A 19,620-nucleotide genomic window follows, 5' to 3' on the forward strand; every position below is an offset into this window, starting at 1 on the left:
CTAAGGCTAAAATCAACTCGCCTAGTCAAGCTCGTCCACAAAAATAGGCTTCTGAAGTTCGTCATTTCAATTCCTCACTAAGTAAAATGGATCATTTTTAAGGTCCAACGCCTTAAAATGATCACCACTTAAGTAAAAAAGAATCACTTGATAAGAAAGAACTACGTAGGTCTGAGTTCCTCATTGAGGATACGTAGGAGCAAAAGCCCCGCTTTTGTCGACCACCCCAAGAGATCGTTAATGGTCCAAATGCCTTAACGTTTCTCTCCTTTCAAAAACAAGAGATCGTTAATGGTCCAATGCCTTAAACGTTTCTCTCCTTTCAAAAACAAGAGATCGTTAATGGTCCAATGCCTTAACGTTTCTCATCTTTCAAAATCAAAAAAACGTTTAATGGTCCAACACCTTAAATGACCTTTTGTTCAAATAAAAACATATTTTGCAAAAAAGACATAAACAAACTTAACCAAACACTTTGTTCCAAAAGAACTACGTAGGTCTGATTTTCTCATCCCAAATTGAGGAATACGTAGGAGCAAAGGGAAACACCCTTGTCGACCACAAAAAAGAAAAAATATAAAAAGGGTATGAAGGATATAAGAACATAAAAGGGAACATAAAAATCAAAGTCATGTTTGCACATTCGATTAAAGGCTGTCGTCCCTTGGGACGGGCGTGTGGGGTGCTAATACCTTCCCCGTGCGTAAATACAACTCCCGAACCTTTCACTAAAAAGTTCGTAGATCGCGTCTTTTCCGGTTTTTCCGACGTTTTCCTCAAATAAACGTTGGTGGCGACTCCGCGCGTATTCCTTTCGTGGAACACGCATCCCGCGAGTCACGCGTCGCCCTCCCGCCGAAGGGTAGGTTGCGACAACACCACACCAAATTCCAATGACACAACAAACACAAAAAATTTTGTTCCAAAATTAACTGATGAATTCATTGCTTGTCGCAAGACAGATTGTCTTCTTCGAGGGTGGATAATTGGAACACTCTCTGAGGAAGCACTTGGACTCGTTGTTGGCTTAGACACTGCCCATCCTATTTGGACTACACTTAAATATTTATATGCGGAAGACTCGCAAGAACGTGGATTCACACTCCGTCAATAGATCACATACCTCCATAAGGAAGATGATCAAAGTATTGGTGAACACATCCGCATTTTCAAAGGTTTATGCTACAACCTTGCTGCAATTGGGAAACCTGTCCCAGACAAAGATAAAGTTTTCTATTTCCTCACAAGCCTCGGGCATGAGTATGAAACATTCACAACAACCATGCTAAAACCTCTAAGGCCATCATACTCTGAGTTAATCTCACAACTCTAAAGCCATGATCAATGTCGCAATTGGTTCTCCAATCATTCCAATGCGCACAACTCTTCCACTCCTCAAGTGGCTTTCTATGGCGAACAACAACGATCTCATCAGTTTTCCTCTCAACGTCAGGGAATTCTCAAACCTTCATGTCAATTGGGAGAGAATTTCAGGCTCAATAACCCAGGAACCAAAATAAAAGCCAAACCATTATGAGCACACAACAGAGATGTCCTCCACCTCCAGGACAACTTCATATGACTTTGTAGAATGAGAACAGTATCAGAATGCAAAATGTCAATATTGTGATAAAATGGGCCATATAGCAAAGATATGTTGGTGGGTGTCCAAGAAACCAACTCAATCTGATGATATACCTCAAGCACTTGCAGCCCTTACCTTAGACAACACAATTGTTGAAACAGAATGGACCTCTGACACCGGGGCCTCTAATCACATGACAGGTAAAGCTAGTATATTGAGTAATATCCAACAATATTTAGGTACAGACTCTGTGCTTATTGTTGATGGTTCTTCTCTCCTAATTCATGGTATTGGAGACACATTCATTAAGCAAAAAAATATTACTCTACCTCTTCATGATGTCTTACTTGTCCCTGATTTAACAAAAAAATTGCTTTCTATAAGCCAACTAACAAAACAATTTCCTATTAATTGTGAGTTTTCTAATTCTGATTTTTGTGTTAAGGAACAAGAAACACAGAAACCAATTATCACCGAGAGGCACAAGGGTGACTTCCTGTTCTCTCCCCTATGCCAGAATCATATTTTTCTAATCGTTTCAAATCAGGATCAGCAAACATTTGGCGTCAACGTCTACGACATCCTCAAATAAAGGCTTTACAATTACTAAAGAACAAAGGATTAATTGATGTAGTTGGAACCTTGAAATCTGAACATCTTTGTGATAGTTGTCAATTGGGAAAACTTACTAAATTGCCTTTCTCTTCTTTTGAACACTCTAGTTCTTTTATCTTTGAAAAAATACATTGTGATTTATGGGGACCTGCTCCTGTCTTATCTATTAGTAAATTCAAATATTATGCAAACGGTTATTCAAATTTGTATGTGCATCGATACTGAGTGTTCACGTTTCAAAAGGTTATACAATTTATCAGTTTTCTTCTATATCAGCTATTCAACTGTTGGTGGCTTATCTGATCAGATTGGGGAATTAAGGGAGTCAATTGAACTACCTTTGATGAATCCTGAGCTCTTTCTTCGATTTGGAATTAAACCTCCAAAGGTGATTTACCCTTTCACTGCTCATTCTAGTCTTTGACTTCTTGATCGAGGCCGTACCCGAATCAAATAAACATTAAAATGCAGTATTTAGGAAGTGATCCTACATCGTCTCCCAACGAGCAATGGCCAACCAAACGTTCATAACAGATAGTATTAAAACAGTAACGAATTGGGCGGGAGGGGGGTTTGTTTGTTTTTGTAAATTAAACAGCGAGTAAAATTGAATTAGAAAACATCAGAATTAAAACACATTGCTTCCCCTTGATTCACAAGCAAGTCTCTTATCCTAGGTTGCGAGAATTTATCCTTTACCAATTCAACCACTTAATCCAACCCTAAATTAAATTACTAAGCAAAATTTAACATAAGGCATTCATTATGTGATTAAGCAACACATACCCCAATTAATCATGAACGATCATTAAGCATGAACATAAATTAAGCGCAGAAACAATTAATCAAGAACTAAGCATTCATAGATTAATAGCAACAAATACAGAGTAATTGGTGAAAAGGAAAAACTTATCAGAATTTAATAGTAATAATAGAACCTCAAAGAGAGCTGTGCTTGATCCTCAAGAGAAAACAACGCTGGAGACTTAGCCTTCCATTAATCAGTAAAAAACGAAGAAAACTAGAATTATTCTTCCAAAATGAAAAAGAGACTAAAATGAATTGAGAGTAGCACTCTAAAACTAAAACGAAAGAGAGATAGAGAGAGAGAGAGCCTAGAACTAGAACCTTGGTGCTGTTATATAGTTCTCAGCCCCAAAGCTTACAAATCTGTTTTAAGTCCAAGCCCATAAATAAAATAAAATCTAGATAAGATAAGATAGGACAAAATCGAGATGAAATAAAATCTAGATAAGATAAGATAAGATCTAGATGAAATAATATCTAGATGAGATCAAATCTAGATATGATAAGATAAAATCTAGATTTGATGTGTCATCATTTTCTCCCATTTCTTAATCCTTTTTGTCACCATTTTAATTACTGATTAGCCTTAATCATCAAATTAATTATGCAGTTTTATCATTTGGGCCTATTGGACTAATTTTGTGTTTTTAATTTAATTTCAGGAGAATTATAAGCAATTGAGTTTGAATCCAGAATTGGGCTTGGCCTTGAAGAGAGCAGACTAATTTTATTCTACCAAATATTATCTTATCTAGATATTATTTCATCTAGATTTTATCTTATCATATCTAGATTTGATCTCATCTAGATATTATTTCATCTAGATTTTATCTTATCTTATCTTATCTAGATTTTATTTCATCTAGATATTATTTCATCCAGATTTTGTCTTATCTTATCTTATCTAGATTTTATTTTATTTATGTGCTTGGACTTAAAGCAGACTTGTAAGCTTTGGGGCTGAGAACTATATAACATAACCAAGGTTCTAGTTTTAGGCTCTCTCTCCTTTTTCGTTTTTAGTTTTAGGCTTCTCTTCTTCTTTTAGACACTTTTTCGTTTTGGAGAATAATTCTAGTTTTCTTCGTTTTCTACTGATTAATGGAAGGCTAAGTCTCCAGCGTTGTTTTCTCTTGAGGATCAAGCATAGCTCTCTTTGAGGTTCTATTATTACTATTAAATTATGATCAGTTTTTCCTCTTCACCAATTACTCTGTATTTGTTGCTATTAATCCATGCATGCTTAGTGCTTGATTAATTGTCTTTGCACTTAATTCACGTCCATGCTTAATGATCGTTCATGATTAATTGGTGTATGTGTTATTTAATCACATAATGAATGCCTTATGTTAAATTTCGCTTAGTAATTTAATTTAGGGTTGGATTAAGTGGTTGAACTGATAAAGGTAAATTCTCATAACCTAGGATAAGAGACTTGCTTGTGAATCAAGGGGAAGCAACGTGTTTTAATTCTGATAATTTCTAATTCAATTTTACTCGCTGTTTAATTTACAAAGACAAACAAACCCCCCTCCCCCCCAATTTGTTACTGTTTTACTACTATCTGTTATGAACGTTTGGTTGACCATTGCTCGTTGGGAGATGACCTAGGATCACTTCCTAGATGCTGCATTTTTAATGTTTATTTGATTCGGGTACAGCCTCGATCAAAATTGGCACCGTTGCCGGGGAGCAGTTGTCCAAAAGTTCATAATAGCTAGTGATTCCTGTTTTATGTTTAGTTGTTTTATGTTTACTTCTTTTGTTTAGTGTGTTTTTGTCATGTTAGTGTGGTATTAGTATGTTGTGTTAATGTGTTGTTCTGTTTTATTTGATGTCCTGTTTTGCAATTTAGTAGTACCCCTTGTTCAGCGTTTCCCCTGTTTCAGTTTTATGTTTTGCTGTGAATAGTGCTTATCGACGAAATTAGAGACTGATTCTGTGTTACTGTTCACACAACATTACATTAGTGACTGAATTAGCGACGATTGTTTACAATTTAATTGACGATTTTTGTTTTGATGGTTAGGGTTGTTATTTTTGGCTGAATTTTTGTGTGGTAGGTTCTTTTGATTCATATTATGTGTGAAAAATACCAGGAACACTTGGTGTGGCCGGATTTGAGAGATTCAAAAAAATTTGAGAACTTGTGTTTAGCAAAACTTCAAACGGCCATAACTTTTGCTCCGGGTATCAGAATAACTACTATTATATATGTATTTGGGGTAGAAAAAAATTTCCCATATCGTGGCAACCCAGCGGAGCTCGGTTGAGGTCTCTAACTAGCCAAACTCGCCTGTTTACTAGTTTTTTTTTCAAGTTTTATTGTTCTATTTTTCTAAACTTTCCTTAGGCAGTTTCCATAGTTAGACTTTGAATTTTTGTCTGAAAATTTTTGTGCTATCTTTTTATGATTTTAGGGTGTTGCTCACAAAATTTCAGCTCATTTGGATATCGTTTGAGTATAGCTATAGTTTTAACCCACCTTTTTTTGCCTTGTTTGAGAAACACATGAATTGCTGCATATAGTGCATTACTAGAGGCAATCCAGGCGACTTACAACCCTTTGATCCTGAAATAGATAGAACATTTAATAGATTAATTAGGCATAGTGTGCATCTTGATTACCCTGAACATTTTGTGCCTTTTGAGCATCCCGAGCATTCAGTTAATGGTAAGTCTGAGCATTCTGTGGTTGGTAATTTTGAACATCCTAATTTTGAGCATTCTGATTTTTAACATTATGAAAATATGGCTCAAACTCCACCTCGTGAGAGAACTCTTAGGGAGATGGCTACACTTGATTTCACTTATGAAAGCTTGTGCATTCAATATCCTGATGAGGGTGTTCCATATGTTCTCAAGACTGGACTAATACATTTGCTGCCCAAGTTTCATGGTCTTGCAGGTGAAGATCCTTATAAGCATCTTAAGGAGTTCCATATTGTTTGTTTCACCATGAAGCCCCCTTGATGTCCAGGAAGATCATATCTTTCTAAAGGCTTTTCCTCATTCACTGGAGGGAGTGGCAAAAGATTGGTTGTACTACCTTGCTCCCAGATCCATCTCCAGCTAGGATGATCTTAAAAGGGTGTTCTTGGAGAAATTCTTCCCTGCATCTAGGACCACTGCCATAAGAAAATACATTTTAGGCATCAGGCAACTTAGTGGAGAAAGCTTGTATGAGTACTGGGAAAGATTCAAGAAATTGTGTGCAAGCTGCCCTCACCACCAGATTTCTGAGCAACTTCTTCAATATTTCTATAAGGGACTTAGCAACATGGAGAAGAGTATGACTGATGCTACCAGTGGTGGAGCTCTTGGTGATATGACCCCTGCTGAAGCTAAGAACTTGATTGAGAAGATGGCTTCCAACTCCCAACAATTCAGTGCAAGAAATGATGCTATTGTTCTTAGAGGAGTCCATGAGGTGGCCATGGATTCATCTTCATCTACTGAAAATAAAAAGCTTGAAGGAAAACTTGATGCCTTGGTCAACCTAGTAACCCATATTGCCATGAATTAGAAATCTACACCTGTTGCAAGAGTCTGTGGTCTATGTTCTTCTGCAAATCACCATTCAGATCTTTGTCCTTCTTTGCAGGAATCTAGAGTCAATGAACAACCTGAAGCTTATGCTGCAAACATTTATAATAGACCTCCGTAGCAGCAAAACCAACAACAGCAGAATAATTATGACCTTTCAAGCAACAAATACAATCCAGGTTGGAGGAATCATCCAAATCTGAGATGGATAAGTCCTCCACAACAACAACAGTCTGTCCCTCCTTTTAAGAATGTCGCTGGTCCAAGCAAGCCATATGTTCCTCCTCCAATGCAGAAACAACAACAGCAGCAGCAGCAACAACAAAGACAACAAGCAACTGAGGCCCCTCCTCAACCTTCCTTAGAAGAGTTAGTGAGGCAAATGACCATCCAGAATATGCAATTTCATCAAGAGACAAGAGCCTCCATTCAGAGTCTGACAAATTAGATAGGGCAGATGGCTACTCAGATGAATCAAGCTCAGTCCCAAAATTCTGAAAAATTGCCTTCCAAAACTGTGCAGAATCCGAAAAATGTGAGTGTCATCACCTTGAGGTCTGGCAACCAAATTCAAGTGCCTCTACCAGTAGCAGCACCTGCACCTGAACCTGTCAAGCTTCATTCTACACCTGAAAAAGAGGATGAGATAGTTGCACAAAAGAGAAAGCTTCTTAACAAAAATTTTCATGCAGGTGGACCTTCTTATGGTAATTCTAACTTACTGCAGCCTCCTATCCCTCTTCCATTCCTGCCTAGAGCGATTCCAAACAAAAAAATGGAAGAAGCGGAAAAGGAGATCTTGGAGACCTTCAGGAAAGTAGAGGTTAACATACCTCTACTAGATGCCATCAAGCAAATTCCAAGATACGCCAAATTTCTAAAGGAGCTGTGCACCCACAAAAGGAAGCTCAAAGGAAATGAAAGGATTAGCATGGGTAGAAATGTGTTAGCATTGATAGGTAAATCTATTCCTCACATTCCTGAGAAATGTAAGGACCCAGGTACTTTCTGTATACCTTGCATTATTGGGAACAGTAAATTTGAGAATGCCATGCCAGATCTAGGAGCATTAGTTAGTGTCATGCCTCTGTCCATTTTCAATTCTTTATCTCTTGGACCTTTGCAATCAACAGATGTAGTGATTCATTTGGCAAATAGAAGTGTTGCTTACCCCGCAGGTTTCATAGAGGATGTGCTGGTTCGGGTTGGTGGACTAATTTTTCCTGTTGATTTTTATGTTTTTAATATTGAAGAGGGATTTTCCCATGGTTCAGTTCCAATTATTTTAGGCAGGCCATTTATGAAAATAGCCCGAACAAAGGTAGATGTTTATGCTGGCACATTGTCTATGGAATTTGGTGATATTGTTGTTCATTTTAACATTCTTGATTCCATGAAACATCCATCTGAGGATCATTCTATTTTTTGTGCTGAAATAATTGATCAGATTGTTGATAATTATATGTTTGATTTTGATTCTGTTCTTTATGGTAGGAAACATCCATTTTTATCTGATCTGCATATTTGTCATTCCTTATGCATTGAATCTGAATCTGAGTTTGAATTTGATCTTGTGTTTGATTTTTATGCTGAGAATGAATCTGAATTTGAGTTTGGTTCTGATTTTCTGGGTGTTGTACCTCTTGATGTTGATTTTTTAGAGTCAGAATGCACTAACCATGTTGCAGGAAGTACATATACTTCTGACTTGCTTTATGAGGTACAGGCTGAGGAACCTTCTTCTTCTCCTACCATGGTTCCTCCCACTGTTCAGCCACCACCCACACCAGAGTTGAAGCCCTTACCAGCAACCCTCAAATATGCTTACTTGGTGGATAAGGAAAAATTCCTGTGATCATCTTTGCCTTCCTTGATTCTAAGCAAGAGGAAAAGTTGTTGCTAGTTCTCAAGAAGCACAAGAAAGCCATTGGATGGACTTTAGCAGACATTCCTGGTATTAGCCCATCTACCTGCATGCATAGGATACTTCTAGAGGATGGAGCTAAGCGGCGACTCAACCCCTTCATTCTAGATGTGGTGAAAAAGGAAGTGACCAAGCTCTTGCAAGCTGGAATCATCTACCCTATTTCTGACAGCAAGTGGGTGAGTCCAGTCCAAGTGGTTCCTAAGAAGACAGGCCTCAGAGTGATCAAGAATTAAAAGGATGAGCTTATTCCCACAAGAGTGCAGAACAACTGGCGAGTCTGCATTGATTATAGGAGGCTGAATGAGGTAACCAGAAAAGATCTTTTTCCCCTGTCTTTCATTGATCAAATGCTTGAGCGCTTGACAGGTAAGACTCATTACTGTTTTCTTGATGGTTTTTCTGGTTATTTACAAATTCATATTGCTCCTGAGGATTAAGAAGAGACCACATTCACCTGTCCCTTTGGCACTTTTGCCTATAGGAGGATGCCCTTTGGCCTATGTAACGCCCCTGGTACCTTCCAGCGAAGTATGCTTAGCATTTTCAGTGATTTTTTAGAGAGTTGCATAGAGGTGTTTATGGATGATTTTACTGTTTATGGATCCACTTTTGATACATGTTTGGATAGTCTGGATAGAGTTCTTAATAGATGCATTGAAACTAACCTTGTGCTAAATTTTGAAAAATGTCACTTCATGGTAGAACAAGGTATAGTTTTAGGGCATATCGTTTCCAGTAGGGGCATAGAGGTAGACCCTGCGAAAATAGAAGTTATTTCACAATTTCCTTACCCCTCTTGCGTGTGAGAGGTTTGTTCTTTTCTTAGTCATGCAGGGTTTTATAGGCGCTTTATCAAGGATTTTATCAAAGTGGCCCTTCCACTATCCAATCTGCTGCAAAAGGAGGTGGAGTTTGATTTTGATGACCGGTGCAAAGAGGCTTTTGATTGCCTCAAGCGTGCGGTGACTACCACCCCTATCATTTAGGCACCTAATTGGACAGCCCCATTTGAGCTAATGTGTGATGCATCCAATTACGCATTGGGGGCTGTCCTTGCTCAAAAGATTCACAAGCTACCTCGGGTAATCTACTACGCTTCCAGAACTTTGGATGCTACCCAAGCAAATTACACTACCACAGAGAAGGAGCTATTAGTGATAGTTTTTGCTTTTGACACCGACTGAAACCATTCCTCACAAATCCCTCCTTAGTGGATGTAGTGGTGGAGGAGACCTCCTTACTTCACCCTATTTCACTTCCGCCATGACTTAGGGAGTTTTCTTTTTTCTATCTCCTTCTTTACTTTTATTGCACTTGTCCAAATTTATTGATTGTTTTGATTTCTCTTGATCTTATGATTGTGCTACATTGAGGATAATGTGTTGTTTAAGTATGGGGGGGAGATTGTTCTTTATTTGGGATTTTCTAGTTTATGTTTGTTAGGTTCTAGGTTAATTTTGTTATTTTGGTTTTATGTTTGTGTACAACATTAATTTTGGGTTATGTACAGGTAATGGGTAATTGTTTTTGAAATAGGAGTTTCTTGGCATTCTGTGAATTGAAATCCTTGTTTTTCTCTACATGTCAAGTTAGTTTTGAAGGTTCAAATTGAAAATGATAGATTTACCCTTGGTGAGAATTTGAGCCATCATCGTCTATTTTATTCGGTGTGTTTTGCCCTATTGATTACTTGCACAATAGCCTTGGCTTGACTCTTGTTGATACTTCTTGCTTCACATGCATGTTGGGAGATGATTTAGGCATTTTATTCTTATAAGCCTCTAGCCAAATGAGCCTACCCTGAATTAATTCCTTTGATAGCCCCTTTGAGCCTATGTTTGCCTTCTTTGTTTTGAGCTCATTACAAGCCTTAAGTGAAAAACCATGATTTCACCCTACCCTTAAGGAATTTTGGAGCTTCGGAATTGTTTTGGGAATAAGTGTGGGGGGGGGGGGGGGTATGTTTCATTGGATGATATCTTTTTGTTGGCCATGCTTGATGATGTATTTTGGCCATGCTTGATGTATATACATATATTGCCTAATCATTGCTTTATTTTTCAAATGCTTTCAATTGATACTGTTCACGTTAAAAAAAATAAAAAAAATATATAAATAGAAAAAGAATGAAGTTGAATAAATGAGGTCTTAGTTTGAAGACTTGGATTGGTTTAAGGACTTGGTTGATTTTGTTTTGGGTTTACTTTTTAATTTTTGTTTTGGGGTTTACTACTTTTTCTTACTTCCCACTTATTCCCCATTGCTCCTCTATTCCTTTGGGTTTTAGCTACTATCCCATACTTTCATCTACCTTGTCCTTGGCCCCATTACAACCTTAAAAGACCTTTTGATCCTCAGGTGCATGTGTTTGTGATCTGGTTGTCAATTTTAGAGTCTTGCCAAGTCTATGTGGTGTTTGTTTTCATGGGTGCTCTGAGAGTAAACAGTAGCCTAGACACTTGAGAGATAGAGTGCATATCTTGTGAGGCTTTATACCTTTTCATTCTTGAGTTGATTGACTATCATGCCATGTTTGAGATGCTTGGATGATTTTCATGATGACCTTGATTCTTGAACTCTTTACGTGTTGGATGTTACCCATTCTTTTCAATCCATGAGATTCATTGAGAAATATGTAATTGCTGTTGTGTCTATTTGTTTCTCTTTAATGTCTATGGATTTGTCCCTTGCTTTGTTTTTTTTTATTTTGCCCAGGAGTGCAAAGAGCTAAGTGTGAGGGGATTTGATGTGTCATCATTTTCTCCTATTTCTTAATCCTTTTTGTCACCATTTTAATTACTGATTAACCTTAATTGTCAAATTAATTATGCAGTTTTATCATTTGGGCCTATTGGACTAATTTTGTGTTTTTAATTTAATTTCAGGAGAATTATAAGCAATTGGGCTTGAATCCAGAATTGGGCTTGGACTTGAAGAGAACAGACTAATTTTATTCTACCAAATCTTATCTTATCTAGATTTTATCTCATCTAGATATTATTTCATCTAGATCTTATCTTATCTAGATTTTATTTCATCTAGATATTATTTCATCTAGATTTTGTCTTATCTAGATTTTATTTTATTTATGGGCTTGGACTTAAAACAAATTTGTAAGCTTTGGGGCTGAAAACTATATAACAGCACCAAGGTTCTAGTTTTAGGCTCTCTCTCCTTTTTCATTTTAAGTTTTAGGCTTCTCTTATTCTTTTAGACACTTTTTCATTTTGGAGAAGAATTCTAGTTTTCTTCGTTTTCTACTACAATTTCGTTTTCTACTGATTAACGGAAGGCTAAGTCTCCAACATTATTTTCTTTTGAGGATCAAGCACAACTCTCTTTGAGGTTCTATTATTACTATTAAATTTTGATCAGTTTTTCCTCTTCACCAGTTACTCTGTGTTTGTTGCTATTAATCCATGCATGCTTAGTGCTTGATTAATTGTCTCAATGCTTAATTCACGTTCATGCTTAATAATCGTTCATGATTAATTGGTGTATGTGTTGTTTAATCACATAATGAATGTCTTATGTTAAATTTCGCTTAGTAATTTAATTTAGGGTTGGATTAAGTGGTTGAACTGATAAAGGATAAATTCTCGTAACCTAGGATAAGAGACTTGCTTGTGAATCAAGGGGAAACAACGTGTTTTAATTTTGATAATTTCTAATTCAATTTTACTCGCTGTTTAATTTACAAAGATAAACAAGCCCCCCCCCCCCCCCCAATTCGTTACTGTTTTATTACTATCTGTTATGAATGTTTAGTTGACCATTGCTCGTTGGGAGACGACCTATGATCACTTCCTAGATACTGCATTTTTAATGTTTATTTGATTCGGGTACGGCCTCGATCACTTATGTTAGTGTTAATCTATGTTTTAGATTTTTAGTAGCTTTGTTATTTCATTTTTCCTACATGTTTTTCTTGTGGAAGCTTACTTGTAATAGCTGTACTTTTGAATTTTACATTTAATCAAAATCTTTTCAATTCTAATTTTCAGGGTGTTCTCCTTTACGGGCCTCCTGGTACTGGTAAAACATTGTTAGCCAGGGCTATTGCCAGTAATATAGATGCTAACTTCCTAAAGGTCAGATTATGTTTTTTTTTTTAATATAAATTCTGTGTGCTTTGAAGTCTTCTTCATTGTAAAAGTTATTTTGCCTTCCCTTTATTCTGATGTAGGTTGTTTCCAGTGCCATAATTGACAAGTACATTGGAGAAAGTACTAGGTTAATTAGAGAGATGTTTGGTTATGCACGTGATCACCAGGTGAGATACTTGTGTGAAATTGTCTTCCTATAGGTTTACACATACTAATTTAAAGATGTTCTAAATCTATACTTTTCTTGATTAGTCGTGCATCATTTTTATGGATGAGATCGATGCCATTGTAGGTTGCCGTTTCAGTGAGGGAACAAGTGCAGATCGTGAGATTCAGAGAATGCTAATGGAGCTACTTAATCAACTTGATGGATTTGATCAACTTGGAAAGGTATATTTTATTCCATAATCCCATTTAACTTGGAGTTAAAAGGTTGATTCGTTGTAGCAAATTCCAAGGTTAAGGAACTTTTGTCTTTTTTTTGAGGAGGTAGTGGGTGGGTAGGTCTATGTTAAGCCTGTACAGAATGCAATTCATTATTTTTTTTTTTAAAGAAAATGTTATAGACATGGCTATGCTTATTAAATAAAAAATATGGAGAATGCAAGCCCATATATTCAATACGTTTCACATACCTTGTACTTTCAGATTGTGACTTTACTTTCACTTGTTGAATTGTTATAGACAGTTCTTTCCTTTATATTAGATAAATTCAAATGTAATAAATATAGAAGCAGTGACCTTTTCTCATTCATGTATTCTTATGGACATAATAGGTCATGTACAAGTTTTGTATGTGTCTTTCACCTTATTAATTTTTATAGGGCCCCACTTATTTAATATCCATCATGAGAGAGATTGACACAAAACTTGCACATGATCTATTTTTATTTTATAGATTCCATTTAAAAATTCAATTTGGTATTATAGTTGTGCCGTAGAGAAATTCACTCTATTGATTATCCTTTGGCAAGTATTTATACCGTGAGTATTGTCTAAACACAAACGCCCTTTGGCCCATCCTACTCAATTCTTGTCATAACAAACCAAAGTGCCGTTGATTACTACATAGTGGCCTCTCCCAAAATTTAATTAACTTCATAATTTAAATAAAATATAATTGATCATTTATTTATCTAATTTATTTTTTAGTTTTAAAAAAACTATATTGTTCTAAAAAAATCTAATTAAACATTTAGTCTTAAAAATTGTAAACTTTTAATTTTATTTTCTTCTTTTTTTATTCTTTTAAATATTATATATTTTTCAACTTATATACTATCAATTAATCAAAAAAATGATAGATATTATTTAGTATCGGACGATTAATTAATTGATAAAAGGTTGTTTCAATTTAACTAATGTTTAAGAATTTTTGAATTGAAATATGTAGACATTTCGAGAGAAAGTTTTAGTACTGTCCATAATAATTATATTCATCTTGAACAAAAAATGTCACAGATGAAAATTACAAGATCTATGAAAAATTTAATGATTTTAAGGATAATTATTATGAAAATTAGCTTATCGTTTAATTTAATTTGTGATGGATGTTATTAAATATTTCATCTGTGGAGAAGTTATGGAGTTTAGGTTTGAGAGTAGGGTGGAGTTGGGAGAAAGGGGTTGAGAGGTGGAGGGAGGATGCTAAAGCCATTGTGATGATATGTGGAGGAGAAGAACAACAACTATTTTTCAATGATTACAATAATGTCTACAAGGCAACCATTTTTCCTCACAATGTTGGGCTAGGAATTACTAGGCAAGTATACATGCACTCAATTAGTAGTCATGTTAACTTTTTTTACTTATTGGTAATATGAAGACCTTGGTTTTTCAAAAGCTAATGTTGTTATATGCAGTTGAATATTTCAATATGCTAGCATTTGATTTATCACTAGACCCCTCAATTAATTATCCTTCATTCAGAGATAAATCAAATTTGACTTTAAAATTTTATTATTGAAACTTTTTAGATCTTTAAAATGAATTATTATTATTTTTTATCTGTTTGCACTATCTACTTGCTTAACTGAATAAATAGCTATAATTATATAATGCTGATAGGGATCCAGTGCTGATAAACAAGATTGGAGATGCAACTACCCTTGAAGTTAGAGCTACTAGAATTTAATATGTGTTTGCTCCATGCATTGCGGTAATTAAGCAAGTGTTGATTATTATGTTTTCTAGATGACATAAAAGTTTAACATTGATCTAGTGTCCTACTATGTTGATACTTGATAGCCTTATTCTTCCACAGGTCTGCAGAGATCCTAGATGGGGACGTTGCTATGAAAGCTATAGTGAGGACCCTAAGATTGTTGAAGCAATATGTGTTTGACATTTAAAGATGTTGTATGGTGCTCCATGCTAGGATTATTTAACTCCTTTTTGTAGTTATGTGTTGCTTTCTTTGGGTCCCCAGCCCTTTCTTACCCTAAAAAAAAGAGTGGATATGTTCGTGCTTCTTAATGGTCATGGGATGTTTATTTGGAGTGCTTTGAAACTATTCTCATCATATGGGTTCACACCTGCTCCTTGTATCTTCCAGATGGCAATGTCTATTATTCCATCTTTTTCGGAGAACAATGTAGCAAGTACAGTCATGCCTCTAGAAGCATCGCTATATTCATGAGGCTAGAAGCACCAAAAGACCTTAACTCTTCCTTTGTTTCACCTGTGATACTGCAACCCTTCACTAGTGTGCCCATGAATGAAAATGCGACACATGCACCTGACAACATTACTATTCCTAGATTTATGAATAGTGATTACTCTGAAGCTCACTCTGTGACATCTGAAATGTCCCACCTTGCCTACACAGACCCACTACTAGGTGAAATGTCCATCATAGAAAACATGAATGAAGATGCTTTCATAGATCCATTACCAATAGAAATGGAGAGAATTGAAAAGGAGAAAGAAGAAGCCTTCAAGATACATGAGCAAAAGGTACGAGCAACAATCCATTTCTTTCTTTCCCCACCCTTTGATTACTATCATATTTGGATTCTGATCCCTTCTACTTTCAGCTTACTTTTTGTTTCCTTGTCAAACAGATATTGCAGCTCCAATCTGACTATGAAAAGGAGGTTGAAAAGTAAGTGTAAAGTACAAGATGTTGCTTCAGAATGTTAATACTGAAGTAGCTCTAAAAAGAACGGAACTTGAGACACAATGTGAATTAGTGTTAAGGAATAAGGTATTAGCTCAAGTTTGGACCCATAATCTTGATAGTTGTGAAGGAAATGGTGTACAGTGCACAGAACAAGGTACAGATCATGCATAAGGTTCATATATTTGTTGAGCATGTTAATTATCCATTTATTGTACACTTATATAATTATTCTATTTTAATGTTAGATTCTTATTATTTTGCACCCAACTTGTGCTAAATTCTTCATTTATCACTGGTCTTTCTACCTTGATGATATATGTATATAAAAATTATAAATTATAATTGATCAAGAGGTTGCAGTTGGATAAAGACATTTTGGGTGATTGTTTCTAGACATTACATGTTGATTAGCAATGTCAATGTTTCATTGTTTACATTTTTTCTATCTCTTTCTTCATTTTCTTTTAATTATTCATGTTTACGTACCTTGCTTTAGATTTCAAAGTCACAACTGTAAATTATGTACCTTGCTTTAAATAACAATGTCATTTATTTTTACCTATTCTTTTTTGGGGTAAATTACAATTTTAGTCTTTCTTTAATTCTTGATAAATAATTTTGATACACAAAGTCATTTATGAAGCAAAGAAAAATACAGAGGAATTGAATATGTTGTATGGTTTTTTTAATTTTTTTTTAAAAAGGCATTCTAAGACGGTTCTCGAAAAACCGTTTTAGAAGATTTACATTCTAAGACGATTTTTCAAAAAACCATCTTAGAACCCTAAAATTATTTTAATTTTTTTTGTTTGAAAAATTATATTCTAAGACGGTTGTTAGACAACTGCCTTAGAATGTAATCACATTCTAAGACGGTTATTTTCCCAAGAATCGCCTTAGAATGTGTAGCTTTACTAAGACGAATTTTTAAGAACTATCATATAAAGTTTTAACAAAACTTTCTACGACGTTGGTGTTAGTCGATGAAAACGACTAACTTTTGTGTATAAAACTTGTGTATATTGTATCAAACTTCTCCAATTTATAGTTGTTTTGTAATATTATAAGTACTTTCTATTAAATATAGGTAATAGATTATTTATACTTTTGTTTTGTGTGTTTAATAATCAATTTCTCTCAATTTCAGGTTAATTAGGCAAATTGACAAAAGTGTTGTTTTCACCTTCTCGCTAAGCCAATCTGCTGGCTTAGCAAGCATTCGCTAAGCGCAACACTTAGTGGCTAAGCGCAAGGAAGAATCCAGAAGAAGATGAGCTGTCAGGTTCACTGAGCGCATCGTTCCAGGTCATCAAGCGCACTGCTTTAGCTCATCCGCTAAGCGAGAGAAGCGCGCTAAACCAAAATCCACTTATGCGCACTAAGCGATTTAGATTTGCGCTAAGCACGCGAGCACGAACCAACCCACCTATTTAAGCTTGAAATCAGATTTTTTGAGGGAGTTTGGCTTTTTTTCTTGAGAAGCCTCTGCATGCACAAGAGTCTGGCCATGGCTTGAAGCTTTTGCATGTTTAGGAAGTTCTAGAGAGAGAAATGTCCAAGTTCCAAAGAGTTCTGAGAGATTTTGCTGTGTGAAGATCTGCAAAGACGAGAGCTCAAAGCGGAAGGCATTCTGAAAGCTTGAGATGTGTTTGTGAGTGATTGTGAGATCCTAGAGGTGAAGGAGACATCCTTACCACTTGTATTTTTGCACTCTTTCATCTTGTTCTTCTATGTGTTGTAAAGGAGGTTTCCGGACTATGGAAAGCTAAATCCTCTGTTGGATCTTCCCTGTAGGTACCTGATGTAAATATATTTCTATCTATGTAATGATGTTTTGTGTGTTCTCTGTGCTATCTTCTTTTCATTACAGTATGCCTTTACCTTGATCACGTAGATGCATTCGTTGTTAGGGTCATTCAACAGTGGAAACTGGTCTGATTCTAAAGTCCTTGATAGTACGGGGCTAAGTTGTTATACTTTCACGAGGAATCGGGGTACAAGAACTTAGTTGTGTATGTGTGTCTTAATGTGGTCCTGGTTGAGTTTAGTCTTATAAGAGGAATCTGTGGACGAGGCTTGATCAGGATTAGGCTTGCTATCATGAGGAATCGGGGTCTAGCAGTCCAGGAGACAACATAGGAATACATGGGCATTGTTGATAGAGAACATCCATTTTAGCATCAGGAACCTATTAGGAAGACCAACGCGTTCTCTACATGTTTTTACACAACATTTCTCTTGCGTGATTTTCTTTCTTTTTACATAGATAGTTTACATACCTGTTCATAACCACAATCATCTTTTCATACTAGACACCTATTTTCCGAAATAGCTTGTTAGATAACACAAGTTCCCCGAGAGTTCGATACTCGATTCTTACCATTTTATACTACTTGTGCGATCCGGTACACTTGCCGGCTGCGAACAAGTTTTTGGCGTCGTTTCTGGGAAACTTCGTTTTATTTTGGGAAGTTAGCTTGTTCTTAGGTGTCTATTCTTTATTTGTTATTCTTTGATTGTTTCTGTGAATATTTGTTCTTTAATTTATATTTGTCTTCTCTTATTGAACTGGATAACCGTTGTTCTGTTAGTACTGTTTATGCATAGATCTCCCACAGGCACTTTAGTTCCTTTGGACTTAGAAATTGAAGCTACACTAAGAAGGAACAAGGCTGAGAAGAGAAGGAAACTATTGCAAGACAGAACAGTTGCATCCATTCTTGAGGAAGAGAACCATTTTTCTGATTCATCATCATCTGATTCACCATTATCAAGGGAATCCACTAATCAATTGTCTGAAATTGCTACCATGGTAGATGAGCATGACCAGAGGACTACCCTTGAAGACTATTCAAGTAGCTCAGTACCATAATTTTTCACTAGCATTGCACGTCCTGAAGTGCAAGCGCACAACATCACCTTCCCACATTCTTTAATCCATCTGATACAATGAAATCTATTTCTAGGATTACCTAATGAAGATCCCTATGCACACTTGGCAACATTTATTGAGATTTGCAACACTGTTAAGATTGTCGGTGTACCAGATGAAGCTATCAGACTCTAAGATTGTTGAAGGGAAGGCAACAATATCTTCATTTCATCAATTACCTAATGATTCCTTGAGTGAGGCATTGGAGAGATTCAGAGACTTACTGAGAAGAACTCCCACCCATGGATTCTCCGAGCCAATCCAACTGAATATGTTCATAGATGGGCTGAGACCACAAACCAAGCAATTACTAGATGCTTCTGCTGGGGAAAAATAAAGTTAAAAACCCCAGAGAAGCAACTGAGCTCATAGATAACATGTTAGCCAGTTATCATGCCATTTTGAGGGACAGAACCCATCAACCCACAAAGAAGAGCCTATTGGAGCTAACATCACATGATGCTTTGTTGGCACAGAACAAGTTGCTATCTAAGCAACTTGAGATCCTAACAGAAACACTTGGTAAGTTGCCAACTAAACAGTCTATTGGACAACCTACACATTCTTTTGTTTTGCAGGTCACAGGTTGTACCATGTGTGGTGAAGCTCATGAGACAGGCCAATGCATCCCCACTGAAGAAAACGCTCAAGAAATTCATTTCATGGGGAATCAGCAGAGGCAAGGGTATACTCAAGGAGAATTTTCAGGCTTCTAGCAAGGTCCTTATAATCAGCAAGGACAGTGGAGGACACACCCTGGAAACCAGTTCAATAAAGACCAAGGTGGATCCTCAAATAGGCAAATTCAACAAGGGCCTTAACATCTTTTAGAGGACGACTAAGTTGAAAGAGACCTTGACTCAGTTTATGCAGGTAACGATGTCAAATCATAAGAGTACTGAGTCAGCACTAAAAAACCTTGAGGTCCAAGTGGGACAACTGGGCAAGCAGATAGGTGACAAATCATCCAACAGTTTTGGA

General features: G+C 36.2%; 1 protein-coding gene and 1 non-coding gene across 2 annotated transcripts; one reads left to right on the plus strand and one right to left on the minus strand.

Moving 5' to 3' along the window:
• Positions 1-1,634: 1,634 nt before the first annotated feature.
• On the plus strand, positions 1,635-13,327 carry LOC100799035 (26S proteasome regulatory subunit S10B homolog B). Its single transcript, XM_041006835.1, has 6 exons — positions 1,635-1,872; positions 2,031-2,073; positions 2,444-2,588; positions 12,485-12,571; positions 12,667-12,753; positions 12,839-13,327. The coding sequence occupies exons 1-6, from the start codon at positions 1,635-1,637 to the stop codon at positions 12,992-12,994; spliced, it is 756 nt and encodes a 251-aa protein (XP_040862769.1). The 3' UTR covers positions 12,995-13,327.
• LOC112998468 (small nucleolar RNA R71) lies at positions 6,138-6,244 on the minus strand. The gene has a single exon (XR_003263570.1). It is a non-coding gene; the product is annotated as a small nucleolar RNA R71 (small nucleolar RNA).
• Positions 13,328-19,620: the final 6,293 nt, after the last annotated feature.

The sequence above is a fragment of the Glycine max genome, chromosome 11 (assembly GCF_000004515.6).
Source record: "Glycine max cultivar Williams 82 chromosome 11, Glycine_max_v4.0, whole genome shotgun sequence".
Taxonomy (NCBI): Eukaryota; Viridiplantae; Streptophyta; class Magnoliopsida; order Fabales; family Fabaceae; genus Glycine; species Glycine max.

Coding starts and splice junctions, on each gene's coding strand:
- LOC100799035 (XM_041006835.1), top strand. CDS start 1,635: ATGGGCCATATAGCAAAGATATGTTGGTGGGTGTCCAAGAAACCAACT. Junction 2,074..2,443: donor TATCACCGAGAGGCACAAGG/GTGACTTCCTGT, acceptor ACGTTTCAAAAG/GTTATACAATTTATCAGTTT. Junction 12,572..12,666: donor TAGATGCTAACTTCCTAAAG/GTCAGATTATGT, acceptor ATTCTGATGTAG/GTTGTTTCCAGTGCCATAAT.